The following is a 22,500-nucleotide window of genomic DNA, read 5'->3' as shown; positions in this document are numbered from 1 at the left end:
TGTTTGTTTGTTGCTTGAAAAGCAACTCTGTGACCAAAAACAATAACAATAAAAATAAGAAGAACAACAATATTAATAATAATAAAAGAAGAAGAAGAAGAAGAATAATAACAAGATAATAGTAATCTTTTACAGCCGTCATCAAACAAAGTCATAAAGACAGGAAGTGAGAGCTGATTGGTTGAATAGTTACCTGGAGCTGTTGAAGATGTGATGCTGTTTGTTCTTCCGAGGATTCAACAGGACGACGACACACCTGTACACACACACACACACACACGCACGTACACACACACACAGACACACACATTGACACACACACATGTACAGATAGGCACACACACACACATACATGCACACACTCACGCATGCATGCACACAAACACACACACGTAGAGTTAGGTTAACACATGATGTAACACAAAAACCTGCACCCCACCCACTGTACACACACACACATATACTATTATATATACAGATGATATGATATATATATATATATATAATAATATTATGTGAGAGTTATGTGAGTCTGAACAGAAAGAACTAAACATTCAGGTCATCAGACTCTCTCACACACACGCTCACACACACGCACACACACACACACACACTCTCTCTCTCTGCTGTATAAACAGAGTCTCTGTTTGATGACTCATTCTGTCCGACCTGAACCTTCAGAAACAGCTCAGACTGTTTTACTCTGTCTCAGTCTGGACCAGGTCTGTCTCAGTCTCAGTCTGGACCTGGTCTGTCTCAGTCTGGACCAGGTCTGTCTCAGTCTCAGTCTGGACCTGGTCTGTCTCAGTCTGGACCAGGTCTGTCTCAGTCTGGACCTGGTCTGTCTCAGTCTGGACCTGGTCTGTCTCAGTCTCAGTCTGGACCTGGTCTGTCTCAGTCTGGACCAGGTCTGTCTCAGTCTGGACCAGGTCTGTCTCAGTCTCAGTCTGGACCTGGTCTGTCTCAGTCTGGACCTGGTCTGTCTCAGTCTGGACCTGGTCTGTCTCAGTCTGGACCAGGTCTGTCTCAGTCTCAGTCTGGACCTGGTCTGTCTCAGTCTGGACCAGGTCTCTCTCAGTTTCAGTCTGGACCTGGTCTGTCTCAGTCTGGACCAGGTCTGTCTCAGTCTCAGTCTGGACCTGGTCTGTCTCAGTCTCAGTCTGGACCTGGTCTCTCTCAGTCTCAGTCTGGACCAGGTCTGTCTCAGTCTGGACCTGGTCTGTCTCAGTCTGGACCTGGTCTGTCTCAGTCTGGACAAGGTCTGTCTCAGTCTCAGTCTGGACCTGGTCTCTCTCAGTATCAGTCTGGACCAGGTCTGTCTCAGTCTGGACCTGGTCTGTCTCAGTCTGGACCAGGTCTGTCTCAGTCTGGACCTGGTCTGTCTCAGTCTGGACAAGGTCTGTCTCAGTCTGGACCTGGTCTCTCTCAGTATCAGTCTGGACCTGGTCTGTCTCTGTCTCAGTCTGGACAAGGTCTGTCTCAGTCTCAGTCTGGACCTGGTCTGTCTCAGTCTCAGTCTGGACCTGGTCTGTCTCAGTCTCAGTCTGGACCTGGTCTGTCTCAGTCTGGACCTGGTCTGTCTCAGTCTGGACAAGGTCTGTCTCAGTCTGGACCTGGTCTCTCTCAGTATCAGTCTGGACCTGGTCTGTCTCAGTCTCGACCTGGTCTGTCTCAGTCTCAGTCTGGACCTGGTCTGTCTCAGTCTGGACCAGGTCTGTCTCAGTATGGACAAGGTCTGTCTCAGTCTGGACAAGGTCTGTCTCAGTCTCAGTCTGGACCTGGTCTGTCTCAGTCTCAGTCTGGACCAGGTCTGTCTCAGTCTGGACCTGGTCTGTCTCAGTCTGGACAAGGTCTGTCTCAGTCTGGACCTGGTCTCTCTCAGTATCAGTCTGGACCTGGTCTCTCTCAGTATCAGTCTGGACCTGGTCTGTCTCAGTCTGGACCTGGTCTGTCTCAGTCTCAGTCTGGACCAGGTCTGTCTCAGTCTGGACAAGGTCTGTCTCAGTCTCAGTCTGGACCTGGATGTTCACTTAGTTCTCTTGTTGTATTTTTACTGCTCTACATTTCTACAATAACAGATTCAGATTATTGATCCACTAATAAATGAAGTATTTTATAGATTATATAATATATAATGGAATATGATGTGTTCGCCTCTCAGCAGGCAAACACAGAAGAAGAGAAACAGCTGGTTGTTTGTTTTGACTCAAGTCACCTGTGACATCATCAACCTGTCTGAACAGGTGAGAGCCAATCAGTGTTCAGGAGCTTAATGTTCATCTGAACCTTTAATCAGCAAACACACACACACACACACACACACACACACACACACACACACACAGTGAGTTGGCAGGCTGTGTGTGTGTGTTTGATGACTGTAAGCAGCTGAGTCAGCAATTATATTCTTCTTCATCAACACACACACAGGTTTGTACTTCTGTCCTTGTGGGGACGTCTCTTTCTTTACTGAACACAATCAGGGGACAAAACCTGAGAAGACAAGTTTAAACCCACCTACTTTTTCACCTCCACACAACTGACCAACCGCAGCGAGAGGTAGCTGTGATGTCAGAAGTTTTTTAAAGTGCTCTGAAACCTGAAACAACTCTCCGACGGTACGTCCCCAAAATGTCCTCTTAAGGTCTAACACTCACACTGGTCCTCACAAAGATAGACAAACAAGTACAATAACAAACGTCTCCTAATCGTTTGTTCTGATATGAAACCAGAACCAGAAACAGGCTGAAATACTGGACCGGGTCTCAGTGAACCTCACTTCTTCCTCGGTCCTGGTGAGACTCGCACACGCTCAGTAGCGACCAGGCAGGTGCTAACGGAGCGTTAGCCAGAGCTAACGACGTGTTGTCAATGTTTTACAGGGAAAAGATCCTGCAGTAAAACACTGAATCCTTTAAAGGACTCGTTCATCTGCCAGAGGAAGGTGCCCTTGTGTTTACACACACACACACCGCAGCAGTGTAACATGGTGTGTTCAGGTACAGTGTGTACCAGAGACCACTGACCCAACCTGTCCTGTTCCACATCTGCAATGCAGCAAGAACAGAGAGAAGCTGCAGAGTCTCTGTTCTTTGTTCTACATCATTATATAATAAGGTTATTATATAATAATAATAATATGATGCTAATCATTTAATATTCTTTAATTTTCTAAAGAATGTGATTATTTAATGAATGAATTAACTTTTTTTACTTAAACTTTCTTCATTATTGTTAATAATAATAATCTAATCATCCAACAAGAGATAATATTATTATTATTCATAATAATAATAATAATATTATTAATCCTCATAAAAAAAATGTAATTCCCTGTGAGACATGAACGTCTCATCTTTTTGTTTTGTAGAACTGGAAAAACGAGTCTGCATTTGGGTCCTTGATCACACCACATCATGAACCGGGGCAAATCCGCTCTTGAGCTTGCGTTGTCCTCTTCATTGCACTGTCCCCTTAATCTCATAGTATCCCAGCCTTTCAGAACCCGTTGGTGAAGATGGATTCTTTCACACTGTTCCGCGCTGTTAGGATCCACTGGCAGACTTGAGAAAAAGCTGATCTTCTCTGCTCATAGCTCTGAATAGCATTTACGGCTAACTGGCTTGGCCAGTTGCTGCTAGTACAACAGCTATTCAGAGCTATGAGCAACAACAGTTATTGCCTCATTGCGTTTCGTTTGGTAGCCGTGAGAGACCTTAGTCTGTAATACAAGTATGTCTGCATGAAAAGATGTACAAAGATATATTATATATTCGCTAATGCTAATCGCGGTTAGCATTTCCCCATTGGCCGTAATGTTAAAATTAGCTTAGAAGCTAGCAACATGTTATGATGTTCATAGAAGAAGACAACGGGGACACCTGCGGCTTATAGACCAGTGCGGCTGTGCACAAATTCTTTTTTCTTTTAAAAATCAGCTGGTGCGGCCTATATGCCTGTGCGCTCTATAGTCCGGAAAGTACGGTAGTTTCAGTCTTTACATCTCAACTATACGTTTACATTTCATTCAACACTTCAAGTCCTTTCACTGACATAAATGGTGACTCTTTGGGTGTGTACACTTCAACTCCAGTCGTTACACTTTCACTGACACTTCATTGATGCCTCAACTCCTTTTAGTTTCAGTGTTTACATCGAAACTAATATGCTTACACTTCATTCAACACTAAGTCCTTTCACTGACAACGTTTACACGCTCAACTTAACACTTCCACTACTTTCACTGGTCATTTCACTGAGATCCACTTTAGCCTTTCATTTTCAATGTTTACTCTTCACTTCAACTGCTTTCACTTCTCAGACAACACTGCAGAAACCAAACAAAGTATATATCGTCACATCATACAACCATTAACTCACACTCTCACTCACTCACTCACTCACAAACACACACACACACACACACACACACACACACACACACACACACACACTCACCCAGCAGGATAAGCCAACAGGCCGGTTTGGGGGTCGCAGGCCAACGCTCGGTTTCCTGGAGCTGTGATTCCCAGAACCTTCTCCAAGGTCACCTGGAGGTCAGTGAGATTAGACGTCATCAAAGTCGCTGTTAGCATGTTAGCATGTAATCAGCGGGAAGGCTCTGTGGTTTGGTGAAGTCCTGTGCAGCCGATGCTAAACTAACAATAGCTAACTGTGTGTGTGTGTGTAGCGCTTCGCCCCTATCCCGGCGTGAACCAGACTAATTAGACTAACCATATTAACTAGACTAACCAGACTAACTCGACTAATTCGACTAACCTTATTAACTAGACTAACCATATTAACTAGACTAACCAGACTAACTAGACAAACCATATTAACTAGAATAACCAGACTAACCATATTAACTAGAATAACCAGACTAACCATATTAACTAGAATAACCAGACTAACCATATTAACTAGACTAACCAGACTAACCATATTAACTAGAATAACCAGACTAACCATATTAACTAGAATAACCAGACTAACCATATTAACTAGACTAACCAGACTAACCATATTAACTAGACTAACCAGACTAATTAAACTAACCATATTAACTAGAGCAGGGGTCTTCAACATTTTTCAGGCCAAGGACCCCAAACTGATAGAGATGGAGCAGGGACCCCCGATATATGTATTGTATAACATTGTGTTTTATATTAAATGGGCCGAGTGCCATGTATAAACATACCTCATTATTGTGCATTCAATACTAAGCCATTCAAATACACAGGTTCATATATTCATGTTATGTTAAACATGTGCAAGGTGCAGTGAGTAGGGAGGCCGTGCCACTGACATTTATAAACACACCTTGTCAGCAGATACCAATGCCAATATCAACATTGTCTGTCAATTACATGATAATCATCATACAAGCTATTCACACTGATGTTTTTATTTTAAACATAAATGTGGAAACTAAAATGAGTGATGGCCTATTAGTGCCACTGCCATGCATAAATATACCCGTTATCTTTCATACAATACTGAACTATTAAAATAACGGACACATTCATGTTTAGAGAAAAAAAAAAAACCTGCAGTACCCCCGGTTGAAGACCTCGGAACTAGACTAACCAGACTAACTAGATTTTAAAAACCAACCAGATTTACTCGACGAACCCGACTAACAAGACTCAGACTAACCAGGTGTGTGTTTGTCTGTGTGTGTGTCTGTGTATGCGTTTATGTGCGTCTGTCTGTGTGTGTGAGTGTACGTGCGTCTGTATCTGTGTATGTATGTATGTGTGTGAATGTGTGTCTGTGCGCTGCGTCCACCTTGCCGCTCAGGTCTTCTTTGTGCCGCGCGGTGCCGCTCCGCCTCCTCAGTTTGATTGACAGGTTCTTGATTCTCCTCCGGATGGTTCTGCCGCCCTCCGCGGTCATCGCGCTGTTAGCTGTGCCGCTAGCGTCCTCTCTCAGCTGGACCTCCTGTCTGTCGCTCGCTCCTCCGCCGCCGCTGCTGTCATGTTGTCTGCGGGCCGAGCTGTGCGGGACCGGAGGAGGGTTCTGATATCCGGTCTTTGGTTCTGGTCTGATCCGGTCTCTGGTTCTGGTTCCGCATCTTATTCCTCCGCCGCTGCGGAGACACGAAGAAGCGCTTCTACACGAGCCAGAGCGGACTGAGCCGAGCTTCAAGACCGCATGCGGCAACGACACAAACACTTCCGGACAGGCTTTTCAAAATAAATCTGGCTGATCGGTTATGAAAATTAGTTCTTCAGTTTCTTTCTTTATATTTTTTGATTAATATCTTTCTGTCACAGAGAACATATGAAATGATATAAAGGACTAACACACTATCACAGTATTATGTGGTATTAATTTGACTCCAGTACTTTTGACATACAAGAACAAAAACGACACTGCTGTGCTTTTATTTTGATGATAAAGCCCCTAGACTTCAGGTGTCGTGTCTGACGTACATAGACGCTTCTGACGCAGTGTGGAGCAGCAGCGCCTCCAGCGGAAGACTCACGAACTACATCTGAAATTTAAATTACTACAATAAATTAGGATGATGCGTTCAGGGTCCATCCGGTAAATGCAAGATTAAAACCATTCTGTCAGAATCTTTTTGGAAAAAAAAATCAAATGTCAATGTTGACATTTAAATTTTATTTACAGAATATTAGAGTTATGATGCGACAACATGCATTTACATCAGAGTCCTTTAATACGTACAAAAATACAAATTTAGGAAAAACAAGAAGAAACTGTACAAACATGAAGACGAAGAGTAGCAGCTTCATCCGATCCGTTATGTCCTGTGAACACTGAGCAGGTCCAGGACTGCTGAACTTCACACAATCATATAATATTCATACAGCAGCTTTCAGACGGTTTGTATTTATTATTTACTCTGACTCATGTGTTTCTACTTCCTGTTTGAAAACTGAAATCAGTTTAATGTGAATCCTTAAAATTAAACACACACACACACACACACACACACACACACACACACACACACACACACACACACACACACACACACACACACACACACACACACACACACACGTAACATTGTGCAAATATTGTGGTTATTTACGTCTAAATTGTTTCTTCTCAGTGATCCTGATTCTCAAAGTGAACACAAATAAACGAATTGAAAGCAGCAGTTTAAAGGAGACACAGACATCCTCTCAATACATCGACAGTTGTCTGATTCACGTTGCTGCAACCATTAAAAAAAAAAACTTGGACAAATTTCTTCCGCCAACAATCTTCCTATGAGACCAACGAGCAACTTACATGGAAACTGTTCATCGTCAACTTTTCTCCTAAAAGTGGGACGTCGCTGCAGCGTCATCTGAAACTTTAAGGACAAAAATAAATAAAATCTGTGTTCGTCTGTAAACGACCAATGAAACGTTCTGAATCATCGTCAGGGTAACAGCGGGGTTTCTGATTGGCCCTCAGGTGTTTCTGTTTTACTCGGAAAAAAAAAGACACAAACTGTTGCTGAAATCAAACAGAACTCTAACAGCCAATCGGAAAACAGTCTGCAGACACCCATGAGGTCCTAGCTCTGCTGTGACATCATCAGAGTGATGTCAGCTGATCCGTGTGATGTCAGCTGGGGGCGTTTCCTCTCAGTCCCAGAGGAACCAGCCTCGGCATCGGCCTCCAGGCCACGCACCCTTCCCCCCTACTTCCGCCTCCTCCTCCATCGTCTTCCCCCCCTGCTGCTCTAGCGCTGCTGGGGGGGTCTGCCACCTTAGCCCCGCCCACCTTCATCTGCAGCAGAGGGGGCGGAGCCAGGGCATTAGCATTCTCGTTGGCGGGTCCGAGCTGCCTCCCGCCCAGCGTCGTCTCCATTAGGTCGTCAGAGTCCGAGTCCAGTTCCAGGAGCCAGGGGCTGTGGGAGTGTCCCTGCTCCTTGGCTCCGCCCACCGCCGCTTCCTCAGAGGAGGGGTTCTCCGATGACAAGGGGACGGTCTGCTGATTGAGGAAGACGATCTCGTTGAGGAGGGAGGTCAGACTCTCGTCCTCACCCAGAGGCTCCCCCACTGCTACCCGACCATCAGCCCTCGGACCTGGGCCCCCCTGAGTGGAGGGTGGAGCCTGCGAAGAGGACTCAGGCCGGTCCTGGTCTTTGATCTGGTCTGAGGTGAAGTCGGAGCCAGCAGAGACGAGCAGGGACGGACTAGTTGGGAGCTGCTGCTGCTGCTGGGGAGGTGGAGGTATTATCTGTTGTGGTGCTTGTTGTATTTTTTGGGGTGCTAGTAGCATCTGTTGTGTACTTGATGGTTGAACCAGCTGCAGCAGGTTGTTGAAGTTTGCAGCTGTAAACAAAAAAAGATCAGCTGACGTCAGGTTGGACAATTTTTACCTAAATTACCATTAAACAGTTGATTTTTAGTCGATATTGCGCTAGTTATTAATTAACTAACTACAGTCGAGTTACCTGTGAGGTTGTTAGTAAGTTGAGTTACCTGTGAGGTTAATTAGTTGGCTAGTTAGTCAAGTTACCTGTGAGGTTAATGAGTTGGCTAGTTAGTCGAGTTACCTGTGAGGTTCGTGAAGGTTAAGGGGGCGGAGCTTATGTGCTGGTTGGTCAGATTGGGGAGGTTGAGGGTGACTGTGGTCATGCCTACAGACAGGAAAAAGACATGTCTGACTACAAAATCAAATATATAACATATTGAGGCAGAGAACAGAGTGCTGGGATTGGTCGGTACCTGGTGAAGGAGATGCCATTAACGGGCTTATGGCCAGGAGTTGTTTACCCGGCAATGCAGCACGGACCAGCGACAGAACCTCCCCCGGTAACATAGCCTTAAAAGGTGACGATGCAGCTGGAGTTCTACTGCGAGACAGGATGTTGGGGACCGTCCTCGGCCTGTCCCTCATCACTGATGCATTGTGGAATACACCAGGAGGAACCAGGTGCAGGAAGCTCTGAGGCTGATGAACACGATTGGCGGTGGGAGGAGCCTGGTGCTGCAGGCCGGAGGATGCTGGAGGATCTGAGGCCCCGCCCCTTGCTGCTGCTGCTGGCAGCTGGTTGGCTGTTCCGTTTCTCTTATGATTCTCCATCTCCCTCTGTTTGGTAGACTGCTGCTGCAGCTCCACAAGGATTCTCAGCTGACTTTTACCTGCAGCCACAAACACGTTTATTAGAACTAGAGTAGTATTTTAAAATATTTAAATATGTTTTAACTAGTGCTGGGCAAGTTAACGCATTCATTAATTAACGCCGACAATTATTGAATAGCGCGTTACCGCATTTCTTTCATTTTGAAAGCCTGTTGCTCACTGGCAGCGGTGGAGGAACGGAGACTACTGGACATCGCTGCGGTGAACTCACAGACACTCACATGTTAGTGCAGCTCTACGCTGACATTCACTGTAAACACATTCAAACACACAGATCGGGAGCGAAGGACTTTGAAAGTTAAACGGAAACATTAACGTGAGACAACATCCGGTTTCTCCAGACGAACATCCGGTTTTCAGAATAAGATGCCAACAAAGAATGAATTATATTCACATTAAGTATGAAACATGCTGCATCTTGTGAGTTAAAGGGAAAATACACATAAGTGTCTTTATTCTTTGATCGCTGGGTCACCATCATCACCTCTGAGTTACAGCATCATAGTGATGAAGAGTAGAGCAGCATCATGGTGATGAAGAGTAGAGCAGCATCATAGTGATGAAGAGTAGAGCTGGGTCATAGTGATGAAGAGTAGAGCTGCATCATAGTGATGAAGAGTAGAGCAGCATCATAGTGATGAAGAGTAGAGCTGCATCATAGTGATGAAGAGTAGAACTGCATCATAGTGATGAAGAGTAGAACTGCATCATAGTGATGAAGAGTAGAGCAGCATCATAGTGATGAAGAGTAGAACTGCATCATAGTGATGAAGAGTAGAACTGCATCATAGTGATGAAGAGTAGAGCAGCATCATAGTGATGAAGAGTAGAGCTGCATCATAGTGATGAAGAGTAGAGCTGCATCATAGTGATGAAGAGTAGAGCTGCATCATAGTGATGAAGAGTAGAGCTGCATCATAGTGATGAAGAGTAGAGCTGCATCACAGTGATGAAGAGTAGAGCTGCATCACAGTGATGAAGAGTAGAGCAGCATCATAGTGATGAAGAGTAGAGCTGGGTCATAGTGATGAAGAGTAGAGCTGCATCATAGTGATGAAGAGTAGAGCTGCATCATAGTGATGAAGAGTAGAACTGCATCATAGTGATGAAGAGTAGAGCAGCATCATAGTGATGAAGAGTAGAGCTGCATCATAGTGATGAAGAGTAGAGCAGCATGATGGTGATGAAGAGTAGAGCTGCATCATAGTGATGAAGAGTAGAGCTGGTCATAGTGATGAAGAGTAGAGCTGCATCATAGTGATGAAGAGTAGAGCAGCATCATAGTGATGAAGAGTAGAGCTGCATCATAGTGATGAAGAGTAGAGCTGCATCATAGTGATGAAGAGTAGAGCTGCATCATAGTGATGAAGAGTAGAGCTGCATCACAGTGATGAAGAGTAGAGCTGCATCACAGTGATGAAGAGTAGAGCTGCATCACAGTGATGAAGAGTAGCGCTGCATCATAGTGATGAAGAGTAGAGCTGCATCATAGTGATGAAGAGTAGCGCTGCATCATAGTGATGAAGAGTAGCGCTGCATCATAGTGATGAAGAGTAGCGCTGCATCATAGTGATGAAGAGTAGAGCTGCATCATAGTGATGAAGAGTAGAGCAGCATCATAGTGATGAAGAGTAGAGCAGCATCATAGTGATGAAGAGTAGCGCTGCATCATAGTGATGAAGAGTAGAGCAGCATGATGGTGATGAAGAGTAGAGCTGCATCATAGTGATGAAGAGTAGAGCAGCATCATAGTGATGAAGAGTAGAGCAGCATCATAGTGATGAAGAGTAGAGCAGCATCATAGTGATGAAGAGTAGAGCTGCATCATAGTGATGAAGAGTAGAGCTGCATCATAGTGATGAAGAGTAGAGCTGCATCATAGTGATGAAGAGTAGAGCTGCATCATAGTGATGAAGAGTAGAGCTGCATCATAGTGATGAAGAGTAGAGCTGCATCATAGTGATGAAGAGTAGCGCTGCATCATAGTGATGAAGAGTAGCGCTGCATCATAGTGATGAAGAGTAGAGCTGCATCATAGTGATGAAGAGTAGAGCAGCATCATAGTGATGAAGAGTAGAGCAGCATCATAGTGATGAAGAGTAGAGCAGCATCATAGTGATGAAGAGTAGAGCTGCATCATAGTGATGAAGAGTAGAGCTGCATCATAGTGATGAAGAGTAGAGCTGCATCATAGTGATGAAGAGTAGAGCTGCATCATAGTGATGAAGAGTAGCGCTGCATCATAGTGATGAAGAGTAGCGCTGCATCATAGTGATGAAGAGTAGCGCTGCATCATAGTGATGAAGAGTAGAGCAGCATCATAGTGATGAAGAGTAGAGCAGCATCATAGTGATGAAGAGTAGAGCAGCATCATAGTGATGAAGAGTAGAGCAGCATCATAGTGATGAAGAGTAGAGCAGCATCATAGTGATGAAGAGTAGAGCTGCATCATAGTGATGAAGAGTAGAGCTGCATCATAGTGATGAAGAGTAGAGCTGCATCATAGTGATGAAGAGTAGAGCTGCATCATAGTGATGAAGAGTAGCGCTGCATCATAGTGATGAAGAGTAGAGCTGCATCATAGTGATGAAGAGTAGCGCTGCATCATAGTGATGAAGAGTAGCGCTGCATCATAGTGATGAAGAGTAGAGCTGCATCATAGTGATGAAGAGTAGAGCTGCATCATAGTGATGAAGAGTAGAGCTGCATCATAGTGATGAAGAGTAGAGCTGCATCATAGTGATGAAGAGTAGCGCTGCATCATAGTGATGAAGAGTAGAGCAGCATCATAGTGATGAAGAGTAGAGCTGGTCATAGTGATGAAGAGTAGAGCTGGTCATAGTGATGAAGAGTAGCGCTGCATCATGGTGATGAAGAGTAGCGCTGCATCATAGTGATGAAGAGTAGAGCTGCATCATAGTGATGAAGAGTAGAGCAGCATCATAGTGATGAAGAGTAGAGCTGGTCATAGTGATGAAGAGTAGCGCTGCATCATAGTGATGAAGAGTAGCGCTGCATCATAGTGATGAAGAGTAGAGCTGGTCATAGTGATGAAGAGTAGCGCTGCATCATAGTGATGAAGAGTAGCGCTGCATCATAGTGATGAAGAGTAGAGCTGCATCATAGTGATGAAGAGTAGAGCTGCATCATAGTGATGAAGAGTAGAGCTGCATCATAGTGATGAAGAGTAGAGCAGCATCATAGTGATGAAGAGTAGAGCTGGTCATAGTGATGAAGAGTAGCGCTGCATCATAGTGATGAAGAGTAGAGCTGCATCATAGTGATGAAGAGTAGAGCTGCATCATAGTGATGAAGAGTAGAGCAGCATCATAGTGATGAAGAGTAGAGCAGCATCATAGTGATGAAGAGTAGAGCTGGTCATAGTGATGAAGAGTAGCGCTGCATCATGGTGATGAAGAGTAGCGCTGCATCATAGTGATGAAGAGTAGAGCAGCATCATAGTGATGAAGAGTAGAGCTGGTCATAGTGATGAAGAGTAGAGCTGCATCATAGTGATGAAGAGTAGCGCTGCATCATAGTGATGAAGAGTAGCGCTGCATCATAGTGATGAAGAGTAGAGCTGGTCATAGTGATGAAGAGTAGCGCTGCATCATAGTGATGAAGAGTAGCGCTGCATCATAGTGATGAAGAGTAGAGCTGCATCATAGTGATGAAGAGTAGAGCTGCATCATAGTGATGAAGAGTAGAGCTGCATCATAGTGATGAAGAGTAGAGCTGCATCATAGTGATGAAGAGTAGAGCTGCATCATAGTGATGAAGAGTAGAGCTGCATCATAGTGATGAAGAGTAGAGCTGCATCATAGTGATGAAGAGTAGAGCTGCATCATAGTGATGAAGAGTAGAGCTGCATCATAGTGATGAAGAGTAGAGCTGCATCATAGTGATGAAGAGTAGAGCTGCATCATAGTGATGAAGAGTAGAGCAGCATCATAGTGATGAAGAGTAGAGCTGGTCATAGTGATGAAGAGTAGCGCTGCATCATAGTGATGAAGAGTAGCGCTGCATCATAGTGATGAAGAGTAGAGCTGCATCACAGTGATGAAGAGTAGAGCTGCATCATAGTGATGAAGAGTAGAGCAGCATCATAGTGATGAAGAGTAGAGCTGCATCATAGTGATGAAGAGTAGCGCTGCATCATAGTGATGAAGAGTAGAGCTGCATCACAGTGATGAAGAGTAGAGCTGCATCATAGTGATGAAGAGTAGAGCAGCATCATAGTGATGAAGAGTAGAGCTGCATCATAGTGATGAAGAGTAGAGCTGCATCACAGTGATGAAGAGTAGAGCTGCATCATAGTGATGAAGAGTAGAGCAGCATCATAGTGATGAAGAGTAGAGCTGCATCATAGTGATGAAGAGTAGAGCTGCATCATAGTGATGAAGAGTAGCGCTGCATCATAGTGATGAAGAGTAGAGCTGCATCACAGTGATGAAGAGTAGAGCTGCATCATAGTGATGAAGAGTAGAGCTGCATCATAGTGATGAAGAGTAGAGCTGCATCATAGTGATGAAGAGTAGAGCAGCATCATAGTGATGAAGAGTAGAGCTGGTCATAGTGATGAAGAGTAGCGCTGCATCATAGTGATGAAGAGTAGCGCTGCATCATAGTGATGAAGAGTAGCGCTGCATCACAGTGATGAAGAGTAGAGCTGCATCATAGTGATGAAGAGTAGAGCTGCATCATAGTGATGAAGAGTAGAGAAGCATCATAGTGATGAAGAGTAGAGCTGCATCATAGTGATGAAGAGTAGAGCTGCATCATAGTGATGAAGAGTAGAGCAGCATCATAGTGATGAAGAGTAGAGCTGGTCATAGTGATGAAGAGTAGCGCTGCATCATAGTGATGAAGAGTAGCGCTGCATCATAGTGATGAAGAGTAGCGCTGCATCACAGTGATGAAGAGTAGAGCTGCATCATAGTGATGAAGAGTAGAGCTGCATCATAGTGATGAAGAGTAGAGAAGCATCATAGTGATGAAGAGTAGAGCAGCATCATAGTGATGAAGAGTAGAGCTGGTCATAGTGATGAAGAGTAGCGCTGCATCATAGTGATGAAGAGTAGCGCTGCATCATAGTGATGAAGAGTAGCGCTGCATCACAGTGATGAAGAGTAGAGCTGCATCATAGTGATGAAGAGTAGAGCTGCATCATAGTGATGAAGAGTAGAGAAGCATCATAGTGATGAAGAGTAGAGCAGCATCATAGTGATGAAGAGTAGCGCTGCATCACAGTGATGAAGAGTAGAGCTGCATCATAGTGATGAAGAGTAGAGCTGCATCATAGTGATGAAGAGTAGAGAAGCATCATAGTGATGAAGAGTAGAGCAGCATCATAGTGATGAAGAGTAGAGCTGCATCATAGTGATGAAGAGTAGAGCTGCATCATAGTGATGAAGAGTAGAGCAGCATCATAGTGATGAAGAGTAGAGCTGGTCATAGTGATGAAGAGTAGAGCTGCATCACAGTGATGAAGAGTAGCGCTGCATCACATGCTCTGACTGTGATGAAGACTCAACACACACATGTAGATGAACGTGTGAAACATGTTGTTCTGTTCACAGCAGTGGAACGTTTCACACACTGAGCACAGATATAGAAGAGATAGAACTGCTGCTGTGTGAAGAGAACACTGCTGCTAACAACAACCTGATGTGTTCAAAGTGTTCACACACAATGTTCTTCACCTTTGTTCATAGAGCAGCACTTTCAAATAAAAGAGAGCAAAACACTACTTATGAATAGAGTGGTCTCGTGTGACGTCACAGTTTCGCTGTCGGCCATGTTGGAGTACACACAAAGCCGGTGGTGAACTTTTGTGCTGTCTTTGGTTGTGGCAGCAGAGCTGATAGAGACAAGAAATCATTCTTTGGTTTGCCAGCGGTCATTACACATCAAGGAAATGACACAAAGGAGCGATCCAAGCGACGTCGCGAGAAATGGCTGTCACGCATCTCTCGAGATATAAAGGAATGGAATTTGGCGTACACTAGAGTATGTGCGGATCACTTTATAAGTGGTCAGTGATTTTATTTACTAATTCGTTTGTGAACAGTATTTAATAAAGGAAATATAAATTAAACTTGGACATGAGAAGGTTACCGAAGCTTCATCGGCCCGTGACAGCAGTCGGTGCCAGAGACGTGTGGAGCGTGTACAACAGGCGAAACACAGAGATGCAGCCTCAGCATTGCGTGATATGAGTTTAACGTCGGATCATGCATATGACAGCCCACCAGCAGCAGAGGATGAGGACGAGGATAAGAAGAACCAAGACAACCAGACGGACCTCGGTGGGGCCACGATTGCAGCAATGCAAGCTGAGATGCAGCGCCGACTCTCGGAAAATCTGAATTTGAAAAAGGAACTTTCCGATGAACGATCCATGTTTGATTCCGAATTTTTATAAAATAATGATGAAAAAGTGAGATATTATACTGGACTGCCGGACTTCTCAACCCTGCAAATTCTATACCATTTTATAGAACCACACATCTCATATTCTACTTGTGTAAGGACTGGGGGTGTTCACGAGGTACGTGTAGATGTTGGCGTAGTTTACCGATGGAAGATAAGTAGGATCGGCACTGAAACCATCTGCACTCATCGTATAGGGATCCAAGTTACCAATAACCTTCAATTTGGCCAGGTAGCGAACCTTTGATGCACTATCCAGTGATTCAAAGTATGGGATTTTCGCCGCACTTCCTTGTTTACTCGCCGCCATGTAGGATCTGTATGTACTCCAACATGGCGGACAGACCTCGTAACTAAGGAGATCGTGACGTCGGTGAGACCACTCTATTCATGATTGAACTTTGCCATAACAATGAGATTAATCGCGATAAAAAATTTTAATCGTTACCCAGCACTAATTTTAATATCTTATGTGTTATAAACTGCAGCTCCTTTACTCTGTTGCTCGTAGAAAAGCATAAAACTATACTTCTTGTCTACAGTGAGATTGTTTGAACTATATTCAGCGGTCACGTCCTCACCTGATCGGAGGGAGATGTCTCTGATGAAGGCGTCTCTCTGCTGGTTCAGACAGATCTTCATACTCTTCAGTGTCGCCGACTCACTCTGCAGAGTCTGGATCTCCTGACGGGCCTGAAGCACAACAACTACAGTTACACTTCTGCACTGCTTCCAAGATGCATGAGTTCATATGTAATCAGAGAGTAGTCTGACGTATCTATATAGATCTGTAGATATATACGTAGATATGAGCTTCAATAGAATATAAGAGTGAAGAGAGGAGGTTTCTATCTGGTACCTGGTCCAGCAGGAGTCTCTTTGACGAGCCTCTGGTCTTCATGACTGAGCGTAGACCTCTGAAGGCCTTCCTGAGGCTCAGAGCTCCGACCAGCTTCTTCACCCTCAAACAGCTGTCGACAGAAAACAAACGGTTTATTCTCAAAAAGCTTTGATAAAAGTGATCTCAGCTCCTCATGGCTTAGTTGACATGTTTTTATCTGTATTTGTTGGTGTTTTCACTGAGGTGGTTCACTCACAAAGAAGTATTTAATGTTCTTAAAGTGTCTGAATGACAACTGATAAACATAAACCAGGTTCTCACTCCGAGTCCACGTTCCTCATCATCCTCTTCAGCCTCCTCTGAGCCGCGTTCAGCCGACCGCTCTCCTCCACCTGACGACACGTCGAACTGATATCAACACTATTTATAACTCATTTATTTATTTAAATATGAAATGTCATCAGATTTATGCATCAATACGTCTTTGTCTTAATAACAGACTTATCCTTCTTATTTTATGATATTTTACATCTTCATTTTTTTCACAATGTGACGATAGAAAACACTTAAATAATTATATAAAAATAAACATCAATAAATATAAGTCTGAGTTTCGTACGTTGGTCGCCGTGGTAACAACGGTCTCGTCAGACGAGTCCTCCATCGGTTCGTCCGAGTCTAACAGATCCTCCATCAGGTCTCTGCTTCCTGTCCCGCCTCCTTCTGACGGCTCAGCTGATCTCTCTGAAGACAGAAGACATCATCGATACCAATACTATCATCTGTTTTATCATCATCTGTCCCTGACTGATTCAGAACGTTAAAGTGAAACTCTGAGACGTTCAGACAACAAGAAACATCTTCTCTCAGCTCCACCTGTGCACTGAAATGCAGCAGGGATTTTAATTTGAAACAAACAGGAAGTGTTGAGTTTGTTTTAACGGTAAACAAGCTGAGATCAGAAAACAAAGTAAATATGATGAGATGAGCTCAGCTTCAGTCCCTCATTGATTAGTTCAATGAGGGACTGAAGCTGATTCTTTGTTTCTACTTTTTTAGTTTTAGTTCTGTCATTCTCTTCTCATGTATTTAATATAAATCTAATAAAACTATCCTTTTCCTGCTGAGTGTGAGTCAAGATATTGATCAGATCTTCAGTGTTTGTACCTGATGATGGAGCGATGAAGGTGAGGAACTCGTCCCTCCTCTTCCTCAGCCTCCTCTTCTTCTTCTCTAGATCTGAGTCGGTGGTCTTCAGCTGATGGATCACCTGAACTGCCTGAAACACAACAACCGATAAGTGAGAACGGAGTCTGAGCTGTGAAGTCTGTGAGGAACCTGAACGTAAACCAGTAGAACCTTCTTCAGCGTGAAGACCTTCGACGTCTCTTCACTCAGACCGACTTCTCTCCTCAGACCTTTGAACAGCTGATGATGTGTCACCCGACGTCTCTTCTCCAACGCGTTGAGGAGGTGACGCTGCACACAAAGAAACAAGAACATCTGTAGAACACGAAGAGAACGTCTGTAACCACAGAGAGAACGTCTGTAGAACACACAGAGAACATCTGTAACACAAAGAACATCTGTTTATCTTCCTCTTACGTGCGTCTTGACTTTCGGCTCCTTCGTCTCTTCACCGTCCAACTCGTCCTCGAAATCTGACGAGTTGTCCGTCTCGCTGCTCCGCCCCTCTGGCCCCTCCCCCTCTGGCCCCTCCCCCTCCCCATCCAGCATATATTTGGCCCCGCGCCCCCTCTCCATGGTAACGAGCTCCGCCTCGTAGTCCACACAGACGATGTCCAGATCCACCAGGTCGCTGGCTGGCTCCGGTGAGGGGACGGGTGAGGGTCTGGTTCCTATGGGGTTCTGGACTAACACCCCAACAGGACTCGCCGGGGCCGGAGACACCTTCACCGTTTTGACCCCGAGCTCGGCCCCCCCACCTGTGGAGGGTTTGAGGGAGATGAGGCTCATCGGGGGGGCAGGAGGAGGAGACTGGAGGAGGGTGAGACTGGAGGGAGAGACAGGAGGAGGCTGAGACTGGAGGAGGGTGAAGGAGCCAGGAGACATCGCCTTGGAGGGAACTTTAGGACAAGTCACGATGATCGGGTCCCTGCTGGAGCCTGAGGGGAGGATCTTAAAGGTGCCTGTCCTCGTCTGAGCCAACAAACCAGGGTGGAGAGGGGTGGTGGAGGAGGAGGGGAGGATGGAGGTCACTGTGGTCGATGGTGGAGTTCGGTTACCGACTGGAGTCTGAAGGGATGCAGCAGGAAGGACTGAGGGGGAGGAGTCACAGAGGGGAGGAGGAGAGAGAGAAGGAGGGAGGAGACTGTTAAACATCAAAATGAAAAAAATGAAACCGAGTGAACGTTGCTGATTGATACCGAAAGTTGTCAATTCGTCGGTCCTAAACCTTGCCGATTGGTCGGTCCCGTAGACTCACCTCTCTGGACAGACAGGTTCGGGTTGACTGATCTCAGCTGGCTGATAGGAACCAGTTGGACCAGTTTTCCGTCTGGTCTTCGGTAGTACTGGACGCCTGACTTTGACTGGACTGGCTGCAGGACCATCGTCTGACTGGTGGAGGTGGTGGGGGGAGGAGGCAGAGGAAGTTTTTCGGGAGGAGCCGGGACCTGAAGCATCAAAAGCTGGGAGCCTTTAGGAGCCAGATTTACAGGTGAGGCCACAGAGCTGCTCACCTGAGAGTCTGAAACACACCAGACCGGCAGAAACTTGTATTCATTGGTTCATGGTTCTCAACCTAAAACGTCACGACCAATAAAGGAGTCACAACATAGAGCTTATTGCACAGAGCAATTACACACAAAGTCAGTGCAAAGACGAGGAATCACAAAATTCACGCCATTTGCGTCGTTGTAAATCAGGGTGACGTTGTGTCGTAAAAGCCTTTCAGCGTTAAGATTGTCCTGTAGTCACTGACGTGGAATCATCTACTTTCATCTGTGTGTGTCAACAGAAATATTTGTTTTTTGGGCTGAGGACAAGAGAAACTATTCTCAACCAATAATACTTGTTTGTTAAGCTCTGTAATTATAACAATATCTGTGATTTTGTCCTAAGAAGCTGATCTTCACCATTACCTGAAATGGGGGCGGAGCTAACAGGAGCTACAGGTACCACTCTGATCTCACTGGCCCCTCCCTTTAGTCCCGGGTACACCTTCACCATGACCACCTGGGTCCCCGCCTCCTTAGGTGCTTCACCTGCAGAATGATGAGAGGAGGCGGCTGATTGGTCGACCTTCACTGCTGCAGGCTGAAACACTGCAACACACAGACGTTAAAGTTGTTAAAATAAAGAGTTTGGTTCTTTGTTACAGTTTAACACCAACAACCTCCACAAAGGACATTTTACTGACAAAGACTACATGCACAAAATAGACTACAACTGGTCAGCTCTGGAGATGGACAAGTTAGCTAGCTAACTAGTTAGCTAACTAGCCAGCTATGGAGTGTCTGAAAACATGCACTGAATGGCAGATGAAGTAAAATAAAGAGCTAAATGTTTACCTGTGGGGGGGGTTGGGAGGGTGAGCATTGTGACCGACGGCTGAGATCTGGGTGGGGGGGCGGGAACCACGGAGGAGGCGGTCGGGGGGGTCGGTCCTGCTTTAGAGGACGATGAAGAGGAACCTTGGTGCTTCCTGTTGGACCCCACCCGGCCGGTCAGATATGCTGCCAGCCGGTTGGCCGGATGGAGCGCCCCCATCTTCCCCAGCTGGATCTTAGCCAGAGGATAAAGCTTCCCATTCACCTGGAAAACAGAAAGGAAAACTAACACCACGTATAATTTAACATACAACATCACAGATCAAAGATTCATCATCTATTTCTTCCAACAGCAAAGATTTAACATCCTCACGACAAATGTTTTTAATGACCAACCAAACACATTCTTTAAAGAAATATGAAAGTTTAAAAGTCTAAATCAGGGGTGTCAAACATACGGCCCGCGGCCCGGATCCGGCCCGCCACGTAATTTTATGTGTGCAAATCAGTCAGATAAAAATTAAAAATTAAAAAATTATAATTTAAAGTTAGACTTGACAATAAATATATCTCCACAGTCGAAGTTATGAGATAGAAAGTTGAAGTTATGAGATAGAAAGTTGAAGTTATGAGATAGAAAGTTGAAGTTATGAGATAGAAAGTTGAAGTTATGAGATAGAAAGTTGAAGTTATGAGATAGAAAGTTGAAGTTATGAGATACTTAAACACAGAAGCAGCTCTTCGGCTGGTTACTGTACACTTGACATGTAAATGTATTGTGAGTACATTGAAGACTACTTTAATAAACGTGGCTTTAAAACACATGAAATACTTCACGTGGGATTGTGCAAACGCACCCTTGAAAGGATTTTAAGCTTTGAACAAAGTTATTGCAATAACTTGTTTGATATTTTCTTTAATAGTTTGATCTTTGATAGAGTGATGTGGGTTTATTGACCCTCGATTAAAAGGATTTAAGTTATAATCACAGAAATGTGCTTAAATATATTTTTACAGTGATATAACTGCATGTACAGTATTTTTACACTTGAATAAACAATAATCAAATGCAGAGACAGTTATTCACCAATATGTCAGGAGTAGTTACCGTTACAACCGCCCTTTGAGGCGACCGTGATGCTGATGTGGCCCGGAGAGGAGTTTGAGACCCTTTGGTCTAAATGGTGTTTGTGGGGCTTTGTCATAAATATCAGTTTTTGTGAGGACATGTGTGCGCCGAATAAAACCTTCTGCACATTCAACAACAATAAACCTGGTTTTCTGAAAAACTCAGGCAGCTTCGTCGGGCTAAGGAGGAGGCCTACAGAGGTGGGGACAGGATCCTTTACAAGCAGACCAGAAACACACTGACGAGGGAGGTCAGGGCAGCTCAGAGGAGCTGCACTGAAAAGCTGGAGAAAACGTTTTCAGCCAACAACCCCTCGTCAGTGTGGAGGCCTGGAAGTCCTCACCAACTACAGGAGACCACCCCCCCCCACTGAGGCCAACCACCAACTGGCTGATGACCTGAATTGTTTCTATTGCAGGTTTGATAAGCCTACCCCCCCCCCCCGTGCCTACCGCGCAAACAGGTCGGTGGATGATGCAGTCAACATGGGACTGCACTACATGCTGCAACACCTCGACTCCCCAGGGTCATATGAAGGGTTCTGTTTGTGGACTTCAGCTCCGCGTTCAACACCATCATCCTGGAGATACTCCACCCAAACTCTCCAGCTCACTGTGCAGCCTCCACCTGTCAGTGGATCACTAACCTCCTGACAGACAGGAAGCAGCAGGTGAGGCTGGGAAACACCACATCCAGCACCCGGACCATCAGCACTGGACCCCCCAGGGGTGTGGTCTCTCCCCACTGCTCTTCTCCCTCTACACCAACGACTGCACCTCAGAGGACCCGTCTGTTAAACTCCTGAAGTTCTCAGAGGACACAACGGTCATCGGCCTGATCAGGGACGGTGATGAGTCTGCGTACAGACGGGAGGTTGAACAGCTGGTCCTCTGGTGTGGTCAGAACAACCTGGAGCTGAACAAGCTCAACACTGTGGAGATGACAGTGGACTTCAGGAGGAGCCCCCAACACTGCCCCCCCTCCCCCCCCTCACCATACACACCAGCACTGTGTCTGCTGTGGAGACCTTCAAGTTCCTGGGATCCACAATCTCCAGGACCTGAAGTGGGCTCCCAACATCAACACCATCAGGAAAAAGGCCCAGCAGAGGTTGTACTTCCTGCTCCAGCTCAGGAAGTTCAACCTGCCTCAGGAGCTGCTGATCCTGTTCTACTCCACCATCATCCAGTCTGTTCTCTGCTCCTCCATCACTGTGTGGTTTGGATCGGCCACCAAGCAGGACAGAACAGACTGCAACGGGCCGTCAGGTCTGCAGAGAGGATCATTGGTTCCAGCCTGACCTCCATCCTGGACTTGTTCACCTCCAGAGTCAGGAAACAGGCTGAAAGATCTCTGCAGACCCTTCACACCCTGGACACAAGCTGTTCACCTCCCCCCCTCTGGGAGGCGCTACAGGGCTCTGTACGCCAAGACCACCAGACACAGGAACAGCTTCTTTCCACTGGCCA

General features: G+C 45.4%; 3 protein-coding genes across 7 annotated transcripts in view; all 3 read right to left on the bottom strand.

Moving 5' to 3' along the window:
- The window catches only part of mapkbp1 (mitogen-activated protein kinase binding protein 1), a 35,793-nt gene extending 29,729 nt beyond the window's left edge, over positions 1 to 6,064 (bottom strand). Inside the window, exons 1-3 of the mRNA XM_079287229.1 lie at positions 5,791 to 6,064; positions 4,459 to 4,550; positions 194 to 256 (exon numbers count right to left, since the gene is read on the bottom strand). Coding sequence (XP_079143355.1) covers positions 194 to 256; positions 4,459 to 4,550; positions 5,791 to 5,898 — 263 coding nt within the window. The 5' untranslated portion in view covers positions 5,899 to 6,064. The remainder of the gene's footprint in view (positions 1 to 193; positions 257 to 4,458; positions 4,551 to 5,790) is intronic.
- Positions 6,065 to 6,615: 551 nt separating this feature from the next.
- LOC306790494 (uncharacterized protein) lies at positions 6,616 to 16,717 on the bottom strand. Its single transcript, XM_079286817.1, has 6 exons — positions 16,647 to 16,717; positions 16,409 to 16,520; positions 16,131 to 16,242; positions 8,700 to 9,116; positions 8,528 to 8,611; positions 6,616 to 8,303 (listed from the first exon to the last, which is right to left on the bottom strand). The coding sequence occupies exons 1-6, from the start codon at positions 16,694 to 16,696 to the stop codon at positions 7,591 to 7,593; spliced, it is 1,488 nt and encodes a 495-aa protein (XP_079142943.1). The 5' UTR covers positions 16,697 to 16,717; the 3' UTR covers positions 6,616 to 7,590.
- A 378-nt stretch (positions 16,718 to 17,095) lies between these two features.
- mgaa (MAX dimerization protein MGA a) overlaps positions 17,096 to 22,500 on the bottom strand; it is a 40,046-nt gene continuing 34,641 nt past the window's right edge. For 4 of the 5 annotated variants that reach the window (XM_079286812.1, XM_079286815.1, XM_079286816.1 and 1 more), the window contains exons 15-22: positions 19,924 to 20,167; positions 19,495 to 19,677; positions 18,837 to 19,100; positions 18,161 to 18,669; positions 17,996 to 18,071; positions 17,750 to 17,869; positions 17,558 to 17,669; positions 17,096 to 17,134 (exon numbers count right to left, since the gene is read on the bottom strand). In XM_079286812.1, the coding sequence (XP_079142938.1) occupies positions 18,027 to 18,071; positions 18,161 to 18,669; positions 18,837 to 19,100; positions 19,495 to 19,677; positions 19,924 to 20,167 (1,245 nt within the window). In that variant the 3' untranslated portion in view covers positions 17,096 to 17,134; positions 17,558 to 17,669; positions 17,750 to 17,869; positions 17,996 to 18,026. The remainder of the gene's footprint in view (positions 17,135 to 17,557; positions 17,670 to 17,749; positions 17,870 to 17,995; positions 18,072 to 18,160; positions 18,670 to 18,836; positions 19,101 to 19,494; positions 19,678 to 19,923; positions 20,168 to 22,500) is intronic. The other variant, XM_079286813.1, reaches the window with a different exon arrangement.

This window comes from Melanostigma gelatinosum, assembly GCF_949748355.1.
Source record: "Melanostigma gelatinosum genome assembly, chromosome: 16".
Classification (NCBI taxonomy): Eukaryota; Metazoa; Chordata; class Actinopteri; order Perciformes; family Zoarcidae; genus Melanostigma; species Melanostigma gelatinosum.
Note: the sequence above shows the minus strand (reverse complement) of the source record. Positions and strands in the feature narration are given on the sequence as shown.

Excerpts from the sequence above, each read along its gene's own strand:
- LOC306790494 (XM_079286817.1), bottom strand. The coding sequence starts at position 16,696 with ATGTTTATCAGTTGTCATTCAGACACTTTAAGAACATTAAATACTTCT. Across the intron at positions 16,243-16,408 it reads AGAGACTCCTGCTGGACCAG|GCCCGTCAGGAGATCCAGAC; the intron begins GTACCAGATAGA and ends GTTGTGCTTCAG. Across the intron at positions 8,304-8,527 it reads AACCTTCACGAACCTCACAG|CTGCAAACTTCAACAACCTG; the intron begins GTAACTCGACTA and ends TTTTGTTTACAG.